The sequence below is a fragment of the Nelusetta ayraudi genome, unplaced genomic scaffold (assembly GCF_046127955.1).
Source record: "Nelusetta ayraudi isolate G7.1 ecotype Tasmania unplaced genomic scaffold, CSIRO-AGI_Nayr_v1 ptg000122l, whole genome shotgun sequence".
Classification (NCBI taxonomy): domain Eukaryota; kingdom Metazoa; phylum Chordata; class Actinopteri; order Tetraodontiformes; family Monacanthidae; genus Nelusetta; species Nelusetta ayraudi.
In genome coordinates, this window is record NW_027466172.1 from 382,687 (window position 1) to 410,531 (window position 27,845).

Sequence of the window (27,845 nt, forward strand, 5' to 3'; positions counted from 1 at the left end):
CTTTGATTATAGTTGGGTTTTTTTTTTCAATCCCTGAGGACCTGCTTGTTTGCCATCAAACATCCTGTATTAAAAACTAATAAACAAAAAAAATTTAAAAAAATAAATCTCAAAGCGATGTGGGGCTATGGTTGTCATATGCTGCACACGAAACTGAATAGACTTGCTCCTTAAATAATAATAACAAAAAAAAAAAAAAAAAAGGTGAAATGAATGCAAATGAGCTCCACACTCCGCATGACAGTAAGTGAGGTGTGTTCCCGAGCTGGGAGGGTGTAAATCAGGCTGCGGTCTGGTATGTCACATATTTTCGCCGGATTTTAATTTAGAATGACTTTCAGGAAGTCCCTGCTTCCCTTCTGAGGATGCCTTGGCGTCATTTCAAGTCCAACTTTCGATTTTTCTGAAAATACAACGCATCGCCACATTACTTATGGATGAGGGAGGCTGAGAATATGTGTTGGCTTTAATGAGGTGACCTCCCTGACTGTACTTCTCCCCCCGGTGGAGCCGGGCCGGCCTGTCGAAGCGTGACAGGTTAGTCCGCGACTGCACTTCCAGAAGCACAGCCGCGGCGCAGAGGTTCCCTGTCGAGATAAAAATGAACCTGCCGTCCAGAGAGCAGTGCGAGGGGTGGGACCAGGCGCAAGTGGCTTTTTTTATGAGCAAGGTGAGTGAGGGGGGGGGGGGGAAATAGGGACGGAAATAAGGCCGGCGGAAGCCAATGTGGCACATTTTTCTCATTCGAAACTATTTTTTCCAGCCATGGGGGGAGGAGGGGTGTAGATTTTCATGCTTGGCCATTTCACTCAATGCTAAATGGGCAGTTAAATGACTTCACTCAGACATGAACGACATGCGTGTATGTTTTTTATGCCCTTAGAACAAAATGGAAGAGTGTGCTGCCACTGTAATCAGACTGAATATAAATGGCCAAAGACTGTTGGTGAGTTGTTGTTGTTGTTGTTGTTGTTGTTGTTGTTGTTTTCTGTCTCCCGCTCATTGCATTCCCCAAACTTTCCCCCTGCAGTTGTATAATCCTCTCCTGCACTCAGGAACGTATCTGGGTCGCGCAGAGTTTGTTTTTCTAATTACATCAATACGGGCAAATCCTGCCGAGAAATTCTTACCATTATTGTACAACAGCAGCCGTATGATCCCAGTTCCTCGTGCTATCAGCCCGGTGCACCGTGGTAAATACACTTCACTCCCGTCAAAGTGAGATGTGCTTTGTATAGTGGGGTGGTGATTTCCTTTTAACAGTGGAGCCTAAGTGAGATTTATTGTCCGATTTCAACGATACTTTTAACAGAAGAAAAAGGCTGAATGACACAATCTGACTGGTGTAAGCTCAGCTCAAGTACATCACTTCCTGCAGTCCTGTTGCATGTGTGTGTGTGTGTGTGTGTGTGTGTGTGCGTGCGTGCGTGTGTGTGTGTGTGTGTGTGGCAATCCAATATGGAAGTGACTAAATCCGTTGCAACTTCTGCTTTCACATTGCCCCTGTAGCTTCTGCCCCTGAGAAGCAGCCTAATACAGTGACTGCAGGTGAGAACACTTTTTTTCAGAGGTTAAGAAGTGTGAAATGAGACTTGGGGCTAATAAAGCTTTGATCCCTACTCATGTAATAAGGGAGAATCATTAAATCTGCTGCAGTCATGGAGACTTCTTCTTTTTTCTTTCTTTTTTTTTTTTTTGTTGAACGGATTGGATGCATTGAAGCACGGAGCTCAGTAGTTTGGTATTCCATGCATCTCTGTGTTACCTCAATTAAACCTGCCAGGAGAAATATTAATTTCTATTTTCTAATGGTCCCTTAGCACATTTGTTTATGCTCTATCCAAAACAACCTCCCAGTGAAGCAGACGTCCCACATATGGAAGGTTAATTCCAATTCTGCGGCAGCCTGATCTTCAATTCCAGGACCTTTTCTTGCAGGGCAAACCTAGTCACCCCCCAGCTTTACTGAAACGTTGACGTTGTAACTTGTTTCTTTTTTGATTATTGCGGGGGTTTATTCACATTTTGAAATTTGTTTCGTTTTTTTCTCTTCAGCTTTATTCTTTCAAATCTTTAGTGACACGTTTTGTTTGTTTTAAACCTGGTTTCAAGATGTCCTCTACAGGTAAATTGTTGTGTTAATATTGCTGTTATTTGTGTCATCATAAAAAGGTGTCACACATCTCACCTCCGTGTCCGCTCGAAAATACAATAACATTGGAAAAAAAAAAAAAAGGATTCCGTTATTAAAAATTCAGAGCCAAACTCTGGGGTATCAGTGCACATGCATGCAGGCCGGCCACGTCGCTAACCACTCGATCCACCTGGGCTCCGCTAAGGTCAGGTGAACCCATTCAGTATTGAGCGAGAATATTTCAGCTTGTCGGCATCACTGACTTCACATGTCTTCCATTTAAGCGGTTCCAAGGTCTGACAAACACTTACAGATGTGCACCATTAATTCAAAGCCTGCGCCGGGTTGTGGATGCTCTGCGCGTGGCTCGAGTTTGAATTTCATTCAGGGAGCTGCTGCGACATACCGCGCTTGCAAATGTGTTAGTGGCCAATACATGCGTGTGCACGCAGTTGTGCTGCAAAACACTCAAGTCCCCAGGGGACAGAGGATTGTTGTTGTTGTTGTTGTTGGGTTTTTAGGGCTTCATTACTGATTCATTTTGACCTATTGGTGCGCTTTTTCATTTTTTTTTTTTTCCCATAGGAAAGTTGATAGATACATAGAAGATAAGACATCAAAGTCAACAGTTGCTGTTGTAAAACTTGTAAATCCTGTAACAGGAAGTGACTCTTTATTCTCAGTGGCGACAGAGACGTGTTTGCCGAAATATAAGAGGAACTGGATGGTTGCATTGAGCAACAGTTGGGTCAAAACCACTGGACAGACTCACTATAATTCTGGTACATTTCTTCACAGTCATGGCATTTACGGTCAAAATAATGACGGTATAACTCATGAATAAAAGCATCGCTTACAGTTTTCGTCCGGTGCAAATCCTCAGCTGACTGAGTGACTCCGTTTTATATATGAAATAGACATCTTGATGCTTGAAATGCCTTATTTGTAAACATTTTTCCTACTTTTTTTTTTTTGCCACCTTTTCAACTTCATGGTTTTAGCATTAGCATTTAGCATCAGTCATCTTGTGACGTCGACTGCTTGGGAAGCAGCATGACAAGCAGCTGATATAGCACAAGGCTCGACAGGCTGATCAGGAAGTCCAGTTCTGTCATAAGGATGCCCCCTCGACTCTGAGGAGGGACAACATCTCCCACCCCCTCCACCACACACTCACATCACTAAGAAGCTCCTAAAGCAATGGAATGTGCCACCCTAAGTGTGTGATGGAGAGGTATCTCAGGGTCCTTCCTTCCTGCAGCTTTTAGGCTTCATTACAAAATGCGGCGCCCACTGAACGGCTGCACCAACCGGACTCGAAAGTATTTATGTTTACAGTGGTGGAGGAAAGATTGTTATGTACTGTATTGCGCTGAGAATGGGTCTCAAATCAAGATGACGTCCCTTGCAACTAAGAGTACAAGAACTACAAGAATGTGGTTTTCTTATTTTGTCTTATTGACAATAGACAACAAGATAATTGCTGTTGGCTTGTGTGCAGCCAAACTTTTAAATCGCTCACAAAAAATGCACACACATTTAATGCCAATCATTGGGACTGAGTAAAACTTGAAGGGTGTCCAGAAAGTTTTTTTGCCACTACTCTATAAACTAACAAACTACAAACTATTGTTTGTATTGTAATAGTGTTTTTCTTTTAAAATTTTAAATTATTCTTTCCATATTCCTATCTATAATTCCTGCCGCTGTGACATGCAATTTCCTCACACAGGAATAATAAGGGTTTATACTATTCTATTCCATTTTATTCTATTGCATTCTATTCTATTTTTTTCATTATGGTTATCAGCAATGTCAAATAATAGGAACAGTGAGCCTCCAGTGTCATCACAATTGTAAGAATTGAGCGTAACAATGTGAAAGCTCACTCAGTTAAGTTAATTCTCCACTTAGTCCCGGTAAGTTCAGTGCCAGTGTTGTTCTCGTTAGTTTGTTTTTTGGTTTGGGTTTTGAGTTCAGAATGTTCTGCGGCAAATGCGCTGCTGCTGCTGCTGCTGCTGCTGCTGCTGCTGCTGCTGGTGATGCTGCTATCATTGCCCATGGCCTACTTTGCATATTTATATACACGAGCGGTGCAAAGGTCATAAAATCTTTAAGTGAGCAGGCACAAGCGTTGCAAATATTTTTAACATTCTGCGAAGCAAACGCTGGTCAGTCGCCGGCTCCTGCAGCCTTTCTTTAGCGTGACGGGGGAAATAAAGGTGTGGAGGGGAAAAATAAAACCAACAATCCAACGCCGTGTGACAAGAGTGTGACGGGCGTGTGGCAGCTACTGCTGCGTGGATGGCAGTGACAGTCAGCCGGCACAGTGCGGAGATAAAGGTAATCTCCATCTTTTTGATGCCATGTTGACTCGCACAGGTAGACAGGTTAAAAAGAGCCATGTCACCGATCAAAAGAGCTGTCAGCCTCCATCAATGTGACGCCGCGCGGCGGGGAAGTCACTTTCAACTATTGCGTGTGATGACAAACAGCGCGCGAAAAAAAAAAAGGAGTGGCCGCTCAAAGTAAAGGACAGCCTGCGCGCGCTTGTTTGGCAGTATGTACATCAAATGGCTTTGTTGTCGCTATCAAACGTTTTCAGAGGCGCAATGTGAGCTTCACGGAGACGGACAATAAAATCTGAGAGTTTAGTTGAAAGGTATGAGTGCAGCTATTGTGTTGTCATAGCCTTATGTGGCCTTCTTTCCTTTCCAATGACGCGAATATGGCGATGCTGGATGCAGCCGGATCTCAGAGACGTTTCCTCTGTCATGCCAAGCCCCCTAAGAAGTCCCTTTCAGTTAGTGTTTACGTCGTCTGCTCTTCCACTTGTAAACAGGAAGCGACTGTTGCTGGCTGCCCTCATGAACCCCAGCAGATTGCAAAAAGGGAAATAATATCAGACTTTAAGGTGTAGCTGCGAAAGACACTAACAAGATGTTGTTTGCGCTTTGCAAGCTCGTCTGGCCTTCGACAAGAGTTTCTTGAAATGCTGCAGTGCATCACAGCCTGGTGATTGCAGCTAACGTCTCCCCTCACACATTCAGGAGGCCTTAAGTTCTACGGCGAAACTGGCAGATAAAATTTGACTGGTCGCTCAAATGCATCAGACAGAAGTCCAGCGACCTTCCAAGTTACAAGTGCTTCCTCTTAGCTCTTCACCAGGTGGACGTGCGGAAAGATCCCACTGGATTTTAGGAACCGTGGCAGCCCAGATTATGAACGCCAATGGACATGATCCAAAGTGTGAGCGTAGTGTTGCTCATTTTTTCTAAGAAAAAAAAAAGTGACATTTCATACTTAGGTAAAAGTGTAGATACTGGTGTGAAAAATAGTCTGGTAAAATTTAAGAACTGATTCAACTCCTTTACTCAAGTAAAAGGAAAAAAGTGCAGGTTCTGAAATGTACTGAAGTAACCATTTTTTTTTTTTGCAACAAAATAAATAATACACTATTATACACATGTTGACAATTTTGATACCAATAACCAATGTTATTTTCAACATGTTTATTTTTCTCTGCACTGAAAACATACAAAAACAGCAAACCAAGGTACTCCAAAATAATCGCTATCTAAAAAAATTATCCATTTTTACATTGAACCACAAAACTGAAAAAAATGTAAGTAAAGTAACAAAGTATTTGTACTTCATTACTTCCCACCTCTGTTAAATCATAATATTAATTAAACTATGGTAAACCTTCCATGCCGTCACGTCCATTTGATTTTCTCTGTTCTGGTCAAAGTTAGAGAGTTTTCTTACTCACCCAGAACTCCTCCTCCTCCTCCTGAACTTACCCTTACTGCAACCTTTATGATGATTACAGCTTTTCAAGTTTCGTCATCCCAGTCAAAGATGTAACCATGGCAATCAGTGCCTCATTTCAAAGCTTGCTCGCAGCTTTAAGGATGACAGTGTCTGTCTCACTCGCTTATGCCGCTTTAATCCAAAGGGTGATATGTCTCCAGACTGCGGAGGGATCGTTGCAAAAGTCAGTGCTGACATGTTGACTCCAAGAGGATCAGACCTTCCTTCTTTGAATTCGAGCAACAGCATTTCTGACCGCGGATGCATTAGAAAATGTTGTCCTAATAAGGGCTGTTTCATATATTGAACAACATGTTGGCAGTTATGTTAACGCCTGCACTTTTCTCCCGAGCTGTCCATATCAAATATTTTTAATGCTTACATTAGCCAGGTTTCTATCTGGCTCCGTACTGGTGTGACATCCATATTGAATCCATTAAATACAAACTAGTCTTATCTGGACCATATTTAACTTGAGGACTGAATGACTGAGTGCCTCTTTAAACAAAGGGCTCGTTCTCTCGTCTGTTGGCACAAAGGAGATACTGGAGGTTGTAGGGCTGTTGTGGCTCTTTTGAACAAGCACAGACTCTCCTATAAATAATTCAGCATGGGAACAGTGCTCGGGAGTATCCACTGAGGCAAACAATTTGATATTTTATTCAGTGTCGAAAGGCTAAGTCTGATTTTATGTGATAGGTTTTTTTAACCTTCCTGTAAGCCTTTGAGATGATCAAGTGTTTGCATGTTAGACCAAGGTTCAGTTCTTTGACAGAGGTGAAGCCTTTTCTTTTTGTAATAAGTGATCTAACCGTCCTGATTTACAAGGTTTGAATCATGAGATCTGCTTTCACGGACAAAGAGGGTTTTTTTTTTCTTTTTTTTTCTTTTTTAGAGGTTTTTTTTTTTCGTTTTTTTTTTTCCTGGAAGCAAAAAATCCTTTTGTGGAAACCAAGGTCCAAGATTTTCACATACAAACGTAGTGCGGCCCCCATTGTCAAGGCTTGTCAGACATGAAGAACAGTGTTATGCAACTTAAGAGTAAATCATTATTTTTGCAAGGGCCTCCATTTTTGTGCTCATGTTCAAGATTGCCAGACTAACAAACTCATAAAAGAAGGGTGACTTTCTGTCAAAAAACTGAAACTGTACTTTCACAAATATTTGTTGTCTTGGGGGTCTTCATTACTTTGTGACACATACAAGACAAAAAAAAAAAAAAACAGAGTAGGGGAGCAAGACCCAGAGCAATGCATTATGAATGAAGAGGCGAAATGCATAATTTAGCAGGAATTGTTGCATATTTTATGGTAATCATTTCCTTTCATTTACAACTCACGATTCCCTCACCGCCAAACAGACAGTAAATGTAAAAAAATAAATAAATAAATAAATAAATACGGTTCAAGGCCATAATGTGGGGTTAGCAGAGTGAAATGTTTGATGATATGTGATATTGCGTATTCAAGGGAGCAAGTTCTCCTCTTGTAGATCACCGGTTTCCTTTACGACGTGTAGTAAACACAGACGTCAGGCATGTTTGTAAGCTTTTGTTTTCCTTGTTGTTATAAATGACTCAGCGTTAACGGCGACAACCTCGTGCTTTACTTTGGGACCCTTCTCGAACCTTTCTCCTCTCTCTCTCTGCTTTGTTTTTGGGTTTGTTTTTTTTTTGTTTTTTTGAACGCAAGTATTTGAGGGAAGAAACATGTTGGCTGAAGTAGAGTGAAATGCTGCCCTCTCTTGTCAGCTGAGAGATGATGCAAGGTGATACAATCAAACGCACGTTTGAGGAGGCTAAACTGTTGTTTCTTATTGTAAGGATTTATGGTCATTTGCAAAAGTACAAGTGTTTGAACTGACGCCCAGATGTCCCCACAGAACATGTCCGACAGTGAGATAAGCAAGTTTAGTCTCATCCACCAACCGTAAGTAACATTTTGTTTCCCTTCACTTTTGTCCCCCTCAGTTATTTATGACGCACCTTATTTCTATTTGTGTCAGTCGTTGCTTATCTTCTGTCCTTTATGTTGATTACTACACATAACAATCAATTTCATTACTGGAATTGCGTGTGCGTTTGTGTGTGTGTGTCAGAGAAAGCGAGAGAGAAAGAGGGGGAGGGAGAGAGAGGGAGAGAGAAGCCACCTGCTTGTTTGTCTGCTCTGTTTGTTCAGCCCTGTGAGGAGTGTTCCTGTTCCTGTGTATGCCCATGTGTATTTTTGTGTCAGTGTGTGTCCCATACGTGGGTTCAAATCCTGGCAATTACAATGCCATATTTTTGGTTGTGAAACTCAACATTAAACATTCTATACATAATGCATATGTTAATGTGTCTAAACAAACCTTTACAGGTGAAAACCCCTCCCCCAAAAAAAATTAGAATAGAAAATATTTACTCACTTTGTGAGGCGCATCTTGTTAGTTCGTGGTACCTAATAAAGTGGCCAGTGATATATTCTGCTTTACGGTTCGACATTACATTGCTTTCAGCGATGGTGTTCTGCAGACATTGGTTGTATCGAGTGCTTATTTAATGTGTTGTTGCCTTTCTATGGTCTCCTGATTCTCCGTTCTCACCTGTCAGCCCATTCTGACCTCTGACCCCTGACCTCTGCCTCTCACTGGGTATTTTCTTACTCTGGGACCCTTCTCTGTACCTCTGTAAATGCTACAGACAGTTGCATCACCATAAAAATCCCCATAAATCAGCAGTTTGTGAAAGACTCAAATACCACGCCATGTTCAAAATCACTCCAATACCCTTTCTTTCCTATTCTGTTGCTCCCTTTGAGGTTCAGCAAGTCATCTTTGCCACACACCCACCTAAATGCACTAATATTCAACCATGTAATTGGCTTATTAGCTGTGTTAACAAGCAATTTAGCATTTCACTTACTAAAGTGGCCGGACAGCATAAATATAAGAGCAAAAGTCCTTTTTCCTCCGTTCATGGAGACATATAATGCATGAAATATCAATGACAGCTAAACAAACACATTATCTATGAATGTACATTAAATAATAGATGTTTAAATATAAACCTAAAATTATTTTGGATTTCAAGGTTGTTTTATTTTAAGGTTTTAATTCTGTCTCTTAAGCTCTCAGCTTCCATGTTTGTGTTCTTTCAGATCCTGTGTCAGTATAAGGGGCTTTCTGTTTGTTTCACAGCCAAAAGGTTGATTCTGACAGGAACTTTAGTAAATCAAATACAAATTTATTTTATTATTCTTATGACAAATCCGAGTGTGTGGGCCACATGATGACAAAATCCTCCTGTGGTTTGACATTTGTCGCATTTCAGGAAGAAGATGTCTTAGACCCATTGGTGGAAACTAAAAAAAAAAAAAAAAAAAATTGCTTCACCAGTGGGGTTCAGGCAGTGTCCAAAGAGCTAAAGTGTCTTTTGGTGAACAGGTTGAACTGACAATCAAATAAATTAATTTGACTGCCATTCAACACACACACACAAAAGCAACTGGCTTACTTACGCTATGTTACTATGTATGTGTATGTGTGTATATATATATATATATATATATATATATATATATATATATATATATATATATATATATATATATGTACATATATATACATATATACATATATATATATATATATATATATATATATATATACATACACATACATAGTAACATATATATATATATATATACATATATATATATATATATATATATATAAATATATATATATATATATATATATACATATATATATATATACATACATATATATATATATATATACAAAGTGTATTTTTAAACTCAATGGAGTCAATGGAAAAAATAAATAAAAAAACGGTTCATGACTAATAACATTATGGGTAACATTAACAGTTCTTCATCAGCAAAAGTCCATCAAGCTTAGATGCAAATGAGTGTGAGAGCAGTTGGCTTACTTACTCTTTCCATTTACAAAACTATATATATATATACATATATATATACATATATATACACACACACATATATAGATATACATATATATATATATATATATATATATATATATATATATATATATATATATATATATATACATACACATATACATATATATATATATATATATATATATAGTTTTGTAAATGGAAAGAGTAAGTAAGCCAACTGCTCTCACACTCATTTGCATCTAAGCTTGATGGACTTTTGCTGATGAAGAACTGTTAATGTTACCCATAATGTTATTAGTCATGAAGCGTTTTTTTTATTTATTTTTTCCATTGACTCCATTGAGTTTAAAAATACACTTTGTTCTTCAGACAGATTCTTGGTTTCACCTCCTCCTCTGTGACTATGAGTCATAAACACTGGACTTACAAATGCCCCACAGTAAAAGATAAAGATAAATCACAGTCACTATAGAAACACAATGACAAATCAGACTTAGAAAATATTGCTGCAGTTTTAATTTGAGAGAGGGTTTCACTGACAATTCTTAGTGAAATAGTTGCAGAACTCAAAGGTTGACGCCACCATCGTGAAAACCTCCTTCAGTGATCTCAGTTGACGCACTGTCAGCGCCAGCGTGCGTGCAGTGTTGGGAGTGGAAATGTAATGCAAAGGGGCACCGTACTACACTTTGTGCTGGAGTCAGTGTGAGAGGAACAGAGCGAAAAAGAGAAGTGGCTTCTCGAGCCAATAATTCCCTCCCCTTTGTGACAGTGCTGTGGCCAAACACGCTGATCATTCGCATTTCTGAAAACAACCGGGTCACCACGACGCAATTCCTTCAACCTGCTAAATAATGTGAACTCTGAGGTCAAATATGAATATGGATATGTTGGGGAAAATATCTGCTCCTGCCACAGAAAAGATTCGGTAAGATCTTTAGTTTTGTTTGTTTGTTATGTTTGTTTGTTTGTTTGTTTGTTTCAGGATCTGTGATTTCTTGTTCTTCCTCAAGGAACGTGAGAATAAGAATATGAAACTAGAGGCAGAGCACACGATCAGATAATGAAGAACTTGAATTGACCACTATGTGTTATTTTTTTTGTCAGCTGTAAAACTGCAACCGCTTGTCGTTCTGCAACTTTTAAATCCTTTCTTTTATCATGTTTCAAATCATCTTGCAAATTCCCAACAATTACCGACAGTTTGATAATACAGGAAGGAAACAGTTATGCAATGTTAAGGGTCTAGAAAAAAATAAAAGGTCGGGGGGTACATATATATGTACAGTATAAGAGTCAATTGTGTTATTTTTCAGGCAGCTGCAGAAGATTGTTCAAGACATAAAGAAAAATGACAGCAGCTTTCTCAATAAGCTCCGAAGGTCAGTCTAAAAAAAATAAAAAGTCACGGTCCTATATATATGAAAATACATTTCATCAAGCAGGTGATAAATGTCTCAGGTGAGTCGTATAAATGTCTCTGAGGGGTGGCTATATGCATCAGTGCAGGGGGTTAATTCCTCTTTCACAGCGGGCTGGAATAAAAGCGATGCCCACAAACCAAAAATAACGCAAACAGATGGCGCTTCTCTCGCTTTCCTTTCCGGAGAAAACATCAGAAATTGCTCGTGTGGCCGCTCTAGTTTTTCTGCGAGAAGAGAAGATGCAAAGGAGGTCCAGATAAGTCATTTAAGGAGCTCTAAATCAGAGAGATGCGGCACGAAAAAACACTTGGTCCGCGGTAAACAGCCTGCACCAACCCAATACACACTGATATGGCTTTAGGGTCTGCAAATCAGCAAAAGAAAGGTGAAGAAATTGTGCTAAGAAGTGCAAATTTGGCAACACCGGCTAAACTTGAGGGTGGAAAGTTTGGGGGGATTGGTAAGGATTTGCAGGATGTAGAGTCCAGTTAATCGTTCCATTATCGGAATAAATTGTAATGTAGGCAAATGAATATAGTCATTTGAAAGTTCCTTTTCCATTATTAAATTGAAAGATGATGTGTATCGTGAGCAGTGGGACTTTTATCAGTCTGTAGCACCCAGCTTCATAGGCATCCGATCACTGTATTAAACTGTGTATTACTGTCAAGCCCCGGGCCCAGTTTAGAAACAACTTGTATTTGCAGAGCCATATCACTAAGTGAATAAACAAACAAATCATAATCCATGGAGGCTTTTTCGTGCTTTGTGGAAAATAACATTTGATGCATTGGTTCACGAAGGCAATATTGCACCCGCGGTCGTGTTGCTGCGTAGAACGTTGACTTGCTTGAACACCTTCAGATATGCACTGCATTTGCTGTTTCATCATACTAGGAGCTGAGTTCCTTGCAAATGTTGTTTGCGCTGCAAATAACGTGAAAAAAATGCATAGGATCAAACATTTCTGTGGTTGGACATTATAATCTAGGCTGCAGGAGCAAGTGTGGTTGGCTTTAGCTCAGTGAGCTGATGACTTGTCAGAAGTCTCAGGGCTACGATTTGAGGACCCTACCCTGATGAACTATCGCAGATCAATCTGCAAAGCGTCACACTTGTTAACCAGACCATTCAGCAGCTGCTTTCATGCGTGATACTTGTCAGTAGTAGAGATTTGTTTTTTGTTTTTTTCTTAGTGTAATGTGAAATCCATCACATCTCGGACAGAGAAGCATTTTTAACTCACTTGGAAATGCAGCAGTTGTCCAGGCCTCTGGTCTATGTACCTGGGCGGAGAGGGAAACTCAGTAGATTCAAAGCATTAGTCTGTTGAGGCTGCCCACTCTGTTTGGTTTGAGGCGACAACTAAGGACATCGTATTAGGTTATGTAATGCATCTACAGTGCATGGAGGGACAGTTGGGATTAGGGATCACTCACGCTTTTATGTTTTCTTGGCTTTGTCTGTTTAGGAACAAGTTTTTTTTTCTGATTATTTCAGCTTCTGTTGATATAAAAGTTCTCACAGACTGAAAGCAAATGTAACCTGCTCCAAGGCAAACTTTATTTCAAAATAATTTAAATATGAATACAATGCCTGCTGGCTTAAAACTGAATCGTTCATTGTCGATGATACTCATTTCAATTTCTGTCTATGTGGCAAGACTGAAAAGCAAACCACTCCCAAAAGTTCCTGCAAGAGACTACAGAGGTAAGGGCCGTGCTTATATCAAAATCACATGGCAACAATAGAAGCTTGCAGCTCTCTTGCAAACATACCAGCTGACAAGGAATCCCTTTCTCTGTGCCCATTACTTGATATATAGCTCTGATAAGAGAGCTATGCAAGAAATGTTTACGAAGCTTTTATGAAGCTTTTGAAGCTTTATGAAGAATGATGTATGATAAAGTCTAGACAGTAGCTTAAATGAACTCAGCTTTGAAGCTTTCATCATCTATAATCTGTACACAAATCATGTGTAATGAAATTTTGTATTTATCCTTGAAAGTAGGGGGCACGTAGAGCATGCTAGCTTATCAAGATGAAGCGTTCTTATTGTACGGGTGTGCAAAACATTGATTATGTTTTAAATCCTAAATGTACAAATGCATTTTCTAAACTTGAATTGATGTGACACAGAACTCAATTGACTAATTTGGTATGCTGTTCTTTAAAGTGTTCATGTTTAACTAATGAATTCAACTCGTTAGTGGATATAAATGCTATTTATGTCTAAGCTGCAATGTTAAGAATCTATGTATTTAATACAGAAAGTGAAATAAGTTTAGAAAGTGCCAAATTTTGTAGAGCATGGGTTTCAGTATTTTTTTCTTCAGCTTTGCATGGTCTTTGTGGTATTTGATGACTCAACAATAGATTATTATTTTATTTAGATTATTAAATTATTATGACACTGGACTGCAATGTAAAGAGCCAAAGCACTGTGTGCTGTAAAGGCATAAACAGCTTTGGTTTCTTTGACAGACAGTGCCTCCCGCAGAGAGAATAACACAGAAACTGCAGGAGATTTGGGGCCACGGTTCTACTCACCCCCCCATGACCCTCTATTACTCTACGACTACCTCGAAGACAAAAAAAAAAAAAGAAAAAAAATCACAAGGCATAATCTATAGTCACCGTGACTCAATCCTTTGTTGGGGATTTTTTTTTCTTACTTCACCTTCCATGGGAAACAAAGCATTTTAAAAAAAGTACCACAGATAAATGTAAAACTATTGCGTTGTATTTTGTTGTACGGGGGAGAAAAGAGATGTGCATTTTTCCATTCCTCCACCGAGTTTCGTTTCTTGTTTGTGTGTTTTTACAGAAGATGACCAGCTGTCTGAAACGGATTACGTAAGTCAATAGGAATGTGAGACGTGCCTGTTTGTGTTGTTTGACTCCAGTAAACAACTATTTGGATACCCCAAGCAGGACAATGAACTGTATGAGGACCCGCACGAAGAGCATGACGACAGCTATGAGCCTCCCCCCAGCCACAGGGTCTTCTCCACAACCCCATCTTCTTCCTTTGCCGGGGGGGAGTATCTCGGTAAACAATGCTGTGGCCATCAGCCTCTACAACTCTCAGCCTCTATCAGCCTCTACAACTCATCACTTTAATTCCCATTGGTTTTTTTGTTGCACAATCTTCTTGGACGCTTCTTCACCTTGTCTTGCACCGTTATCTTGCACATGCTTTCTGATCTGCTCTCGTCAGGCTCAGTTTAGCTTTCAAGTTGTTGATCCCGTCCCGCTGGTCCGTTTCACCTCCGCAGGAGGCACAGTTGAGCCATACACACGTTGCGTAGCTTCAAGACACGGCTTCATGCAAATGCAGACGTCCTCTTTCTGCTTCTGCTTCCCCTTTTTCAGACAACCACCATAGCCCACCACAGCGTCCCCCTAATAAACCCAAGCGCCCAGAGAAGCCTTCCAAACAGCTGCCTCCTCAGCCCAACAACATGAAGACTGACGAGGTGAATCAGCTTTGGTCCCCGCCCTTATTTCTCATAAAAGTGCAACTCCGCTGACCTGTGCTGTAAATTCCAATAGATGTTATTGTGTCTTGGGGAAGAAAAGAACAGAGACATTGCAGTTAAAGGACTTTCATTATAAGAGCATGCGGCTGACACAACACACTTGTTGCTTCACAGGATTATATTGATCCAGACAGCTTTCACGACGATGACAACTATGTAGAACCTGAAGAGGATCCAACCATCAGTAAGGAAGCGTTGGTGCTGGATAGACGGAATTTACAAACAAAAAGCACGACAGTGATGTCAATGATCATCTTACCTGTACCCATCCCCCTCCAAAGATCCCACGATGCTCGGTTTTAGCAATTCACCGAGAGAATCCCCCGCGTTGCCCATGCCTTCACCAGAGTGTCCTCCCAGGCCCACCCACCAAAAAAACCTCACTGCATATCAACACAAGCCCACAAGAGGTGACTGTATGAGAGTTTTTCATAACAAAAATAATATATATTATTCAGACATTGAATATTTTAAGAAACTGAAAAATCAAAAATACAGCAGGGATAGGCTCTGTCAAACCCTCACGACCCCTGGATGCAGGAGAAAGTGGGTATAGAAGAAGAAAGAAATAAAAATGAGATGCTAGTGACCACATGTTTTGCATTTGGGTGCATGTGTGTCAAAGTACAAATACATTTGTTTTCAGGCAGATTTGTTATGTGGGCATTTTATTTCTTGAACTTGAATTTGTCACACGGGCGCAGACGAGACGGGACCCAGTTGTGAAACAGCAGCAGAACGCTACGCTTGGTTGCAGATGCTGCTCACAGCAATCAGAACCAGAGGGAACAGGCTGAGACCAGGTCCAGGTCAGGCGAGGGATCAGAATTCCGGGGATCAGGCGGAGAGACGGGATCAATGCCAGAACGAGTCGTAACCAGGTGATCAGTCCAAGGGCGAGGCAGGCAGGCAGGCAGGTCCGGAGACAAACTGGGTCGGCAACGGGGAATCAGTCCAGAGATAAGCGCTGGAAAGGCTTGCATGTGTGCGAAGATGAGTTTGGGCTTAAGAGAGCTCAAGCTGTTTGCAGGGGATGAGCTACAGGTGTGTAGATTGCAGACTGGGAGCAGGTGTGTCAATCAGCCGAGGAAATTGAACTACAGTAGGTGAGCATGGAGGTTCCGACAAAAATATTTCTGCATTTGTACACGTTTACACTTTAATGAAGTTGTAATTGGGTAATATGCAATTTACCGAATTAATAATTGATTTAAATGTATCCGGTTCTAATGGAAACTAAGAGTATACGAGTATAATGACGAAAGGTCATTAAACTCTTGTAGGGTTGCCAGCACGAATGAACATTGAGAATTATTTGCATGCACAGAAACATGGAAACAGTGTAAACCAGCAACTATTTCTTCTTGTTCTAACGTATATTAATTTTGGCTTTGCTTACCTTTCAGATTTTCATGAAGTTGGAGAAAAAGAGGTACGCTATTTACGTAACGATCCTCACATGGTGAGGGTGCAGGATTTGTGTTGCTCTCTATGAGGCGTACAGTATTTATTTGTTGCTTCATTTTGTCGTTGCAGAGGAACCTGTCCCTTCCGACACGCAGGTAATGTTAGTGAAGTCACAAAGACATGGCCTCGTGACATTTTCACATACTCCGAGGACAATGACTCACATCGTATCTTTGCAGGCCATCTCCAATGCCCACCACCGCGCAGTCACATTCTTTGCCGCCGATACCCAGCCCCAGGTAGGACTGACATTTCTTTCCCAGGTCTCAAAGATAAGCCATTGTGTTGACCATAGCTGTGCACAGAACCCCTGTTCCTCCCTCAGTAACAATGTGTTCTCTCTCCTCCGCAGAATGAACGCAAGGAAATCTCCCGTTTTTGTAAGAGGAGACAAATGTTCACGTCTTTATCGCAATAGGTGTTTACATGTTGGAGGACAATTAAGAGCATTGGCTGGTATTGTGTTTTTTGTCAGGTTCAGGAGCCTGCAAGTGAAGATGAATATGAAGTTTGTGATCACGATGATGGTGCGTATGAAATTCAAAGTGTTTTACAGTCCGCATTAGTACATCAGGTAACACATTAAATCTTATCCTGATCCTGATCCATCCATCAACACATCGCCGCTCTATGTTTGACCGGTTAGGCTGCACTGTTCCACTTTTTGATACAGTTCATTATGGCTGTTTCCAGATTTGATCAATTCATTTTGGTGGGCTACTTGGTTTACTTCCAACAATAAACAGGGTTTGTTTGGTCAAAAAAAAACTCCTAGTTTGAGCTGTACAGTCCTTCCAAAACAAGCATTTCACTCCTAAAGAGGCTTTTGGCTTCCTTTTCCCCTCCCTACTTGTGGTTCTGCCTTGGAACAGCCCACTCCCTCATGATTGGCCAGCCGCTCGGGGAAGATAGCTCCTCGCTCTCATGCAGTGATGCCTCACCTACGTTTAAAGAAAATGTCCTCAGAGGCGCTACTGTGGTAATCAGCTCAACTTGTGACGTAGAACATGAAGCGAAATCTGGACAGATTGTCATCCGACCTTGAAAGACACAAGTTGACACTTTTCAAACTTGGTGTGTGTTCCAGCAATGCTGGAAATGTCCGTTTCTCGCACTTTTGTATTAAGCCAGCTATTGGTTTAGCTTGACAGTTTCGTGTGTCATTCCAAGATGAAGAACAGTCTTAAGATAATATGTGAGTTCGGTTCACTTGAGTTTCAGATCCAGACATCCAAAACCTCTTTTGAAAGTAGCCTGTGCTATTTATCAACTTGCACCACCTACTGGCAGTAATATGAGATGCGTGTGAGGTAATGTATGCCAGTTTGACCTCCGGTGGGGATACGCCAAAGACGGTATATCAAATATGCAATAGTTGCTACCCAGGTCATAATGAATAGTTCCTTCACAATTTACAAGGATCAGCAAAAAAGAGTGAGTTTTCTTTAGCTGAGGTAGATTCTTATTAGACGGTCTACATGTCTGGTAAGATCACTGAACTTTGTGCCTCTCTAGGGTCAAGTGACAAGTCTGCAGAGGGGCCTCCACCACCACTCCTACCCAAACCTTTACCAAGAGAGTAAGCCAATGTTAATTATGATCTTGTATATAACAGTGATATATGTATATGCAATGGTTGAATGTTTTTGTTTTGTTTTTGTTTTTAAAGGGGAGCAGGGGGGGGAGCGGGGGGGGATAACAGATTGTCTGAAAGCTGTTTTGCTGTTGCAGGAGGTCGCCAAAACCGCCCATGAGGCCGGTAAGAGGATCACCTCAAACAGGCCCTGGATGTTGTCTGACAATGTTTTGGGTTTTTTTTTCTAAAGAGAGAGAGTGCATTCATCTTTCTTTCTTTTTTTCTTTATGCAGAAGCTTGAGTTAAAACACAGAGAATTTGAAAGTAAGTCACTTTTTTCCTTCCCAGATGTAGATTTAAGTGAACATGGTCAGCCCTTATGTTCGAGCCACTTGTCGTCACTCCCTGTTAAACAGCTGTTCTTATTTTTTACATAAAAAGGTTGCCAGGGAAAAGGTGATGCTGTAGCCAAGCACGCTCGCCAGAAAAGTTTATAGTTCAGTATTTAAACGCTTAATTACCCCATGTCTGAATTCCTGCAGGCCGAACGTTGCCTCTGATGCATGCAGAGCCAAAGCCTACATCAAAAACTTTTACACTGGACTTGAAGCGACCAAAGTAAGAAGTACAAGTTTTTCTGTTACTGCTTTTTTCTTTTTTTTTTTTCTTTTTTAATGATTTGCAGCCAAGGAAATTGGGTTTAAATGCATCTTTCTTTGTGCTGTGAGACCAGTACTCATTACGGCCTTTCTTGCAGAATGCCTCTTCCAAACTTATGTCCCGGCCGTAAGTATAGCTCTGCTCACATTGCCCACACACGAGAGGACAGCTTTTAGTTTAAGTTATGTTAAAGTTAAAGAAAATGAAAATGTACATTCATTGTCCTGTGTGTTTTTCTTTCAGCCGATAGAGGAAGTGTCGCTTCTCAGATGGACTCAATCGACACCGACAATGTACTTCCTTTACTTTATATTTTTCTCAATCTTTCTCTTTTAACTGTTCACAAATCCATTTATCCAACAACGGTTGACTTTTTCATTCTTCTTTCCAGTCTCTTTATTTTCAGGATGCACACATCCACAACAAATCCTGGTATGCCGGTGCATGTGACCGAAAGACTGCTGATGACCTTTTGTCACGCTCGAACAAAGTGAGAGCGCAGTCGCGCAAAACAAGCAGCAGCTCAATTTCCCGCGTGGCCGCCAGCAGCCGCCGGATTTGACTGCGAATGCTCCTGTGTTTCAGGACGGCGCGTTCATGGTGCGGAAGAGCTCCGGTCAGGACGCGCAGCAACCCTACACGCTGGTGGTGCTCTTCAAGGGCAAAGTGTACAACATCCCTGTGCGCTTCATGCCTGCCACTCAGCAGTACGCCCTGGGAAGGGAGAAGAGGGGAGAGGAGGTGCTGGAAAACCTGTTGTTTTTTTTTCTCCTACTAACTGTGTTTTCTTGTCAGTGGGCTCTTTAGTTTGTAGGCCTCCACAAATAGTTGGAGAAAAAATACCCTCCCGCTCACTGTCAATGTAGAACCCTAGGCAGTGTCGTGAAACCTAACCTTGGCCTCACTTCTTTTTCCAAATGATCAGACCCAAATTCAGTAAAGTTTACAGAAACTAAGCAAACAAGTTTACAGGCAGGCCAGTGCTGGATTGAAACTATGGAACGCTGCTATTGTATTCCACTCAATCGGCGTTCTTCAGCACACAGGGTATAGAATACTTTTTTTGCCAGGGTAAGTTTCGGGCCAAGTTTTTTGTTTTGTTTTTTGTCAACATATTTGTGTAGAAATCAATCTTCAACTCACACAACGCTCCGCTAACAATAATAATAACGTCATCTAGCACATTTCAAAACTTACAGTTAAAATGTGATTCAGAGGAATGGCAATAAAGCAAAGCAGAGTTTTTTTTTAATGGCCAGATCAGAACAGAACAGTTACGAAACGACCTCGCAATAAAAGTGTTTTGAAGAGTTTTAACAGAGAAGACTGAGTCTGAATTAGTTCGGGAGTTTAGAGACTCCAACAGCAAAGGCCCAAATGTCTCTTGTGACCAAATGAGAACACAAGTGCAAAATCCAGACGGCGTCATTTATGATTATCTCTGCTTCAGAGCGTTTGGCATGCACTGTGATGCTGCTTCACTTATTTCCTCCGTATTCATTTTTCTGTTATCTTGTCTCAAATCGATCATGTAACTTCTTATTCCACGCCAAAAAAATCTCACATTTGAGCATATTTTTAATCAACCCTATTTCTGCAGTCAGCCGACAGTGCGTAGGAGTTTATTTTTTCCACTTTACGTGTCGGGGTAAGAAAATATGAAGAAAAAAAAAGTTGTTATGTGAAGTTAATATTTGCTTCACAATATTTTCCCTTAGTAATGGAATGTCAGTCGAACCACACAGGAAATTCAAAAAGACATTCAGTTTTACCTGATTTAGAAGTTCTTGAAGGTGTTGCCAGAGTCTACAACTATCGGACAACACACAAAGTAAATGTGCTTTAAAGCCGCTTAAATTGTGTATTTTTATTCTTTTTTTGTGTGTCATATAAAGACACGCTAACAAGGTCAACATGGTGGCCTTGTTTAGTTTATGGTTTATTTATGTTTATGTAGTCGGCACCAGGCATATTCACTGAGATCAGAATCATGCCTGGGGTAAGAAAAATAATAACAGTTAGCTGAACATGCACATTTTACGATATAATAATCTCCTACAGGCAGCTTTAAGCAAGTTCCAGTGCTTTATTAATTAGGAAATTCTAATCCCCTGTGTTAGAGCAGAGTGTTGAACAGGAATGCTGATATTTTGAATTGACTCCCTACTATTTTGGACACCCAGTAAGTGATGCATGAACACTGATTATTCTCACCTCGGTGCATTTGTACCCCCGAACACTGTGAATTTAACCGGATTACCGCAAAATGTCACACCCATACCACACAGATTGTAGCAAGATTTTGAAGGGGCTGAGGCTGAGTTCACAAAACAAATAATTAAATCAAGTCTGATGAATTCAGGCATCCATTATATGCAGATGTGTTTCAGATATGTATGACAGTGTGTGATCTATTAGGGAGTAGCATATATTTCACAGCAAATTCTGCTGCATGTTAACACTTTTCTTTCTTGCATATTCCTATAACACGCTGTATTATGCAATATTATAAATACTGGCTATACTTCATATGACCTACCACCATTGATTCCTTTCAGAATAAGAAGACTAGGCAGTCAAAAATGGTTATGCTCAATTTTTAGAAGCACCTACAGAAGTTGGTATTGGAATGCTTTGTTTCACTTGAAACCTTTACCTTTGAAAACTTGACCTCTGTTCACTTCAAGACTCTCGACTGACCCTTACTTAACACTGCTGCAACCATTACATTACTTGTTAGCTAACAATTACTAAGGAAGTATTACAAAAAAAAGTACTTTATATAGCTTTTTTGACATGTCTGTGTTTTGCTTTTTTTATCCAGTATTTCAACAGTGTATCTCACATCATTGAGAACCACCAGAGGCTGCCCATGGTGCTGATTGACAGCCAGACCAATTGCAATCACACCACCAAGCTGAGCTACCCCATGAAGCCCTAGACGACCTTCACTGATGGCAGCCAAGTTGTCAGACGTGTGAAGCTCCACCCGCTGATTCTGCGGTCAAGATGAATGTTTACAGAATTTACCCTCTGACGCTTTTCGCCTTCGTTCGCAACCCATTGGAAGGACAAGCTGCTGCTAACGTGTGTGCCCACAGCCATGCAGTATACAACAGAGACGCTACGAGAGCCGCTAACTCTGAATGTTTATTTTCCAATATTTTTTTTTTAATGCTCAGTCAGTCAACAGTGTATTGAATTGAATGAAAAGGAACAGACGTATTGTAGATTTACACACATTTACACAAATAACTGTCAGCAGATGAATACATGGCTGTACTGCTTTGAGTAAAAATTATTTTTTTTTTTTACATGTCTTGCATATCATCTCACATTTTCAGTCCTCACACGAAAGCACCGGGGGCAGACGTGCCCCCTGTTACATCTTCTCTGGTCAACAATTAATGCTTTCATTCTCACAGACACATAATTCCTATGTAGGCACTTGGTGAATATCTATTTTACGGTACCTACTTCTGGACTATTTACAAAAATATTCATACATGCACAATAGTTTAGAGGACGGGTGCAACCGTCCAATGGTCCTCGACTTACACAGAGCAAACACAAAAACTGCTGTCCCCATTGCTGTAAGAACACTCAGGGAACACAGCTGCATAATGACATGTTTAGCCACAAACGGGACACTGATTGAGATTGTCAAAGGCTAAGGCCCGATAAGGTGAGGTAACAGGAAATGTCGATCCTCTTTTCATAGTGCAAGTCAAAGATGAGATTATCGTTTCAAGTCAAAGGAAAAAGGAATTAATTGAGAGGCAAACCTGATCACATCAACAAAGACTCCGAAAGCCATTCTCATTCTTTTACAAAAGGAATATCTCTGTTATTACTACTCTGACGTCACAAAACACAGGTTTGCGTTCACGTTTAAGGTAAAAAGGTCTTTAGGGAGACATCGTCAAATGAATTCAGGAATATGATCCTTTATACAGGAAATATTATAAACAAAATTTGGAGCCTCCATAAACATTTTACAAAGAAACTTGATTCTCCAAAGGCCAAAAAGTTCTTAAAAAAGCATAAAAAGGACAAACCTAAAATTACATAAATAAAAGTTAAATGAAACAGCTTATTGTCTTTTTGATTAAATACACAGTTTTGGTATATCTGAGTAACTTGTGGGTCTCTGAGTCCCATTCCAGAAACATAAATATGACAGCTACCAAGCTGTGCAGCCTACCCGTACGTGAAACTGATTCATAAAATTTTTGATGGTATGGCAAATATACATATTACAGTGTTCTATAAAACAGACTCAACACAGTGTACTTAAATTGTTTTAAATAAAGCCATACTGCCTCTACAAAATAAAAACACAAAGATTTATATTATGAACACCATGTCGTGATTGCTTAACAAATAATATACAAGGAGTTATTTTGCCACACTACTCAAATTGCAGGAGAGACAACAGGTAAAGGTTTTGACTACCCTGAGAATATGAACCCTCCAGGAGATCTTATAATCATTTTACCCTCCTTAAAAATTGATTATAACTAAGACATAGCTAGGCATTTTTCCTTTTCCAGACTTAAGTCGTGTTTTTTGTTGTTTTTTTTCTTTATCCAGTGTGTAACCTTGTTCACAGTGTTCATAGTTTGGCTAATTCCACTCCATCAGATGCCGTTGCCCATGCACCTCGCACGTCTCCGGACTTGCAAAGACCCTGCCGCAATACCAACAGCGAAACCTTGTGTAGTCATCCCTGCTGGGAGAGACCGCGCCTACCACTTTGTACTTTTTCCTGCTCAGCCGCCGGAGTTTCAGCTTCAACATGAACCTCTCCTGCACGCAGTTTCTGCCACATGCGCCCAAGTCCGGCTGACCATCTGCCGGGTCACCCGCAGTGGGGACCTCACCTTTCAGGGACGAAAGGGCAATCACAGTTCTCCGTGAGAGGATGACCTTCCGCACCTCCCCTTTGTACCTGTGGACGACCTCCATGATCCGGGCAACCTCAGGGATGTCTGCATCCGGATGATTGAGCACCACAACGGGCTGGTCTCCCTTTGGACGCTTCACCAGCTGATACGGACTTATGGCTACTAAATTCAAGATCCTCTCTAGGTTTTTTGGGGCCGGCTGCCACTGGTGCCCAGAGACTGGTGAGGGATCACATTGGATGTCGCTCTCTGCAGGCAAGTTGCAGTTGCTGAGGACATTTGGGCTGGCGTCTGCAGGCACTTCACCGTCTCTGGCCCTCTCAGCGCTGTGTTTCGAAGAGGCAGTGAGGCTCACGTCTTCAGCGTTCCTTAGTCCTGCAAGACAATTAGGGCGAAAAAAAACATCAACCCGTCAACCAGGGAAGTTAGCTTTGCTACTAAAATGAAAAACTGCACACGTACATCAGGAAAATGATACTGTATCTCAAATCCCAAACCGTTTTCTTGATGCAAAAGCTATAATTTGCGGTCTTACCCTGTGGCGTAATGACGGGTTGGGAAACAGAGGAAGACTTGGTGTAACTGCTCCGGGGAGCCACACCGTCGACGGCTGAAGTCAACTCATTGTCAGACAGACGACAGTGCATACTGCTGCCTAATGTCTGGAGGCCTTCATCTTCAGGGCAGATCTCCTTCGTAGACGTGGATGCAGCAGCTGAATTTGACTGCCCGGTCAAAGCAACGGATTCCCTACTGTCAGCATCTGCTTCCAACAACTTCTCCGCCTCCTTGGCACCATGATGTCTCTCTACATTCTTGAACCCCTCCGGCGTCGACGAACAACTGGCAGTAACGTCTCCTGGCTGCAGTTGTGGAATCAAAGGGACGGCTTCGGAGGGTTGGTCCTGGTCAATCAGGAGAGCTTTGGTCCACTTGGTCTGTTTTCCATCCGCTTTTGCAGCATCAGGGAGAACATGAATCACCTCCTTGTGAAGGCCCGTCAATGCACCATGGTCGTCAACAGAGGAATTGCCTGATTTTGACAAAGAGCTTTGTGATACCCACTGCCTCTCTTTGACGGGGTTCTTTTTTAACACTATTTTCAAAGGCAGCGCTGATCTTTTCTCGGCTGTTTTAGATCTATTCTTTCTTTTTCGCTTTTGACGTGCTCTCCTTTTCCTTGATGCAACTTTTTGAGAGGGGATCTCTTCTCTGCTCTCATTTGCAAGAGTAAGCTGACTGGGCATTTTAGTCCCGTCCTCAAGAACAAGCCCCTCGTGTTCGTTGGCTTCCTGTACTGTCTTTACATCTTGATTCTCTCTGTTCTCTTCTATTGGAGTGCATTCTGATGACACACTCTGTCCTGGCAGCAACGTGTCACTACTCAGTTTAGTTTTCGTCTGTGGACCACTCGTATGATCACTTGAATTTGACTGACATCCGTTTGGATCCAGTGCACTGCAAACATCCTCAGACACTTTAAACTTTTTGGCGTACACAGTGCCATTCTGAGCCACTGTTATCTTGTTTTTGACTGTCAGGACAGCAAGATCAGAGGAGTTTGAAGTGATGCCATTCTCTGGGATCGGGTTGAGATTCATATCTTGAGGGACATTTGACAAAACACTTTTGAGAGCCTTGGTCCATTTTTGGTCATCATTTTCTGCAGCAACAGATTTCATCAAAAACTGTTGAGTCTCCTCTAGTGTCGTCTGCGGATCCGACAGATGACAGTATTTATCAAGGAATTCCCTCCCAGGAAGAGAAAGGCAGTCCTGTGCCAGCCAACACATTTCCCTAACTGCACTTCTTGTCAACCTAGGCTTCATTTTTGGGACAGGGTCTTTTGGTTTCATTTCTCTTGATTGAACTCCCTTCTTCTTCACCATCTTCTTCTGATTACAATTCGGGCAAAGACGGCAATCTTTAACGTCCTTATTGAGTAACAGTTTCCGGGAAGTCTCGTTGCCACAATTCTGACAATGCAAAGTTTTAATGGTATTTCTGGACCCACGTTTACTCTTATCCTTTGTGAGCAGGTCATTGTACACTACATCTAGCGACAAATTGAGTGCACACGTGTGCTCTAGAAATACTCCAACATCCCCTGTGGAAAAATTTGGACATTTTCCACACAGATATTTGCCATCCTGGCAGTGATACATTGTCAGGTGTGCACTGAATTCAGGCCATGTGCGTTGAACATTGTCATTACAAATGCTGCAACTCGAAAAAGTGTCCTTGTGGCTTAACAAGTGAACCTGAAGGTACGAGAACTCACATGTAGTAAAACTGCACATGTGGCAGTGAAAGACTGGTGTACTCCCCCTGTGCGCCTCCTCAAAGTGTCGCACTAAATCTTTCGGAACATATTCCAAGGTGTCCCTGCATTGACAGCACTTGAACCTGAGTGTATTTCCGCTGTCATTTGTCCTTTGCTGACTCTGTTGTGCTGTCTGGGGGGGCTTCTGTGATGAAGGCCACACTGTGCTTTGCTCCCACTCCTCTGCTATCTTCTTTGGTCCATGCTTATCTTCGCTTTGCATAGCTGGGGGCTGATCAGCAGTCTTCCTGAGGTGGAGCCGTTTGTGCCAGTCCCTCGTCTTTTTGTTGACAGGACATTTATCACCTCCTACGGAGGCAATACCCACTGAATCCATGGTTCTGCAGGATCCTGAAATTGCAAAAACAGCCTTGTTTAAAATGCTTAGCATTGAAAATGCACTGCAGTTGCACTTTTAATCTTAATGCACCAACAGGCTGTCGAGACTTCAGATACATTATATAGGTAGACAGCCTCGTTTGTGAACAAGCAGCAGTAAGTCATTTCCCACGAGATACTTTGACAGCTCCACCTGTTGCTGGTTTTGTGCAAAATACAGATGTATGAATAGCAATGCAATTACACTAGGATCATGACTTTAGTGTCACATTTGAATCATATATCTTAGAGATGGTGCAGAAAAATTACATTTATACCCACCTGCTCGCATAAGTTAACTTCGTGCCCATGACCTTAAACATAGCCCGAACCCCCCGCAATACGAGCTGCAGATATAACGCACCAAACGGAAGAACGCACCAACGGAATACACACCACTTGCTCGAGAATGTGTAGAACCACATTAATCGTCGGGTCGTGCAGCCATTGTGCAGTTTGACTGGACCACAACAAAGTGATGAGACAGCCTTTGTAGCGAGCGGCGGTGGCCGCTTTGGGAATAGTGAAGTTGTGATGTAAAAGCCACCGCAGTTCGACACAATTTCAGACCTTTAAATGTGTTTGCAAAAGCACAATCAGCCGTTATCTCGAGACGCGAGTTGACGGGAGTGACGCAATTCGCGAGAGGAAAAATGCGTCTGACTGATTTGAATTAACACGACGCGACATGAGAGCTCACAAAGACGAAATAACTTCGGGAATAGCGAACGTCGCGACGAAGTTACGCCACGAACCGGGTTTTCGGCGTCACGTCGAGTTATTGCAGCAGATAATCCCGCCGATAGAGAAAGAGTCGTGCAGACGCCGAAGTTTGTGCAGTTGCCTCTGTTTTTTTTTTTACCTTTTCTTTTGTGGGGAGCTTGACAGCTCAGCGAGTGGCAGCCATGATGGTTTCATACGGGGATTACAGCCTCTGAGCTGCTTTAGCCTTTAGCCTGGTGCCTCTGACAGAGAGCCGTCCTACTGTCCCGGGCCTGCTGCTACACACAAACACAGGGCTGTATTAATGTAAATACTGCCCCCCTCAGCACTAACTCACAGCTGGGGACGACTCATTCTGTCAGCAAGCGGGAGCAAAAAAAAAACCTCCTAAATTCCCGTTTAAAGAGAGAAAAGAAAAAAAAAGAGAAAGATTCCTGGCAAACACAGTTAAAGGCGTTTCTACTGCAGCTCCAAACTAACATCAACTATATCCTTTATGTCCTTCAGATCCAACCTGTCAAGTTGCATTGGTGAAAAGAAAGAAAAAAACTATCAAAACATTAAATGAACGCTGAAATATTGAATGTAGAATGCGTCATTTTCAGTGATCTCAGTAATGTTTTATAGGTAAAAGCTACTGTTTGCGTGCCCTGTAACTGTGGCTTTTAATACCAACTGCATTAAAAGCCACAGTTTTACTAGTTTGACATGTAGTTGCCTCAGAGAATAAACAATTGCTTACTGTTAATTCGAGGAAAAACAATCAAAGTTACGAGTTACAGCTGGCTGTTTCCAATTAAATTTTAAATTACTAAAGAATAATAGTGCAAAATGTCCTCTCCCCAAATTCTTGCCAAACAGAATTCCAGCCAAGAGAGTTAAAGACCCTACCCTTTGCCCTATTCTCCAAACTAACATGATCTATGACTTACATCTGCAAGATATTATGTGTCACAAAGATAGGTCGTTAAAAGAA

The 27,845-nt window shown here is 41.4% G+C and overlaps 3 protein-coding genes across 5 annotated transcripts in view; 1 reads left to right on the forward strand and 2 right to left on the reverse strand.

The window, feature by feature from the left end:
* The window catches only part of dntt (deoxynucleotidyltransferase, terminal), a 100,385-nt gene extending 94,308 nt beyond the window's left edge, over positions 1–6,077 (reverse strand). The window contains exon 1 of the mRNA XM_076050104.1: positions 5,938–6,077. The gene's annotated coding sequence lies outside the window, so the exon portion shown is untranslated. The remainder of the gene's footprint in view (positions 1–5,937) is intronic.
* blnk (B cell linker) lies at positions 289–21,848 on the forward strand. 3 transcript variants are annotated; one of them, XM_076050095.1, is made up of 24 exons: positions 289–670; positions 884–946; positions 7,829–7,875; positions 11,186–11,251; positions 12,957–13,003; positions 14,121–14,149; positions 14,228–14,345; positions 14,669–14,772; positions 14,950–15,019; positions 15,117–15,245; positions 16,242–16,267; positions 16,372–16,397; positions 16,482–16,541; positions 16,655–16,682; positions 16,778–16,829; positions 17,818–17,881; positions 18,034–18,061; positions 18,172–18,202; positions 18,421–18,496; positions 18,636–18,664; positions 18,782–18,831; positions 18,930–19,028; positions 19,124–19,279; positions 21,363–21,848. In XM_076050095.1, the coding sequence occupies exons 1-24, from the start codon at positions 602–604 to the stop codon at positions 21,477–21,479; spliced, it is 1,584 nt and encodes a 527-aa protein (XP_075906210.1). In that variant the 5' UTR covers positions 289–601; the 3' UTR covers positions 21,480–21,848. The 3 variants fall into 3 exon arrangements, with proteins under 3 accessions (XP_075906210.1, XP_075906211.1, XP_075906212.1); XM_076050096.1 differs by having other exon boundaries at positions 292–670; positions 18,945–19,028; XM_076050097.1 differs by lacking the exon at positions 289–670 and adding an exon at positions 10,642–10,797.
* znf518a (zinc finger protein 518A) lies at positions 21,674–27,248 on the reverse strand. The gene is made up of 3 exons (XM_076050094.1): positions 27,009–27,248; positions 23,981–26,119; positions 21,674–23,820 (listed from the first exon to the last, which is right to left on the reverse strand). The coding sequence occupies exons 2-3, from the start codon at positions 26,103–26,105 to the stop codon at positions 23,165–23,167; spliced, it is 2,781 nt and encodes a 926-aa protein (XP_075906209.1). The 5' UTR covers positions 26,106–26,119; positions 27,009–27,248; the 3' UTR covers positions 21,674–23,164.
* Between the last annotated feature and the right edge of the window lie 597 nt (positions 27,249–27,845).

Coding starts and splice junctions, on each gene's coding strand:
- blnk (XM_076050095.1), top strand. CDS start 602: ATGAACCTGCCGTCCAGAGAGCAGTGCGAGGGGTGGGACCAGGCGCAA. Junction 11,252..12,956: donor TTTCTCAATAAGCTCCGAAG/GTCAGTCTAAAA, acceptor CTATGTGGCAAG/ACTGAAAAGCAAACCACTCC. Junction 19,029..19,123: donor TTTTGTCACGCTCGAACAAA/GTGAGAGCGCAG, acceptor CCTGTGTTTCAG/GACGGCGCGTTCATGGTGCG.
- znf518a (XM_076050094.1), bottom strand. CDS start 26,105: ATGGATTCAGTGGGTATTGCCTCCGTAGGAGGTGATAAATGTCCTGTC. Junction 23,821..23,980: donor ACCCGTCATTACGCCACAGG/GTAAGACCGCAA, acceptor ATTGTCTTGCAG/GACTAAGGAACGCTGAAGAC.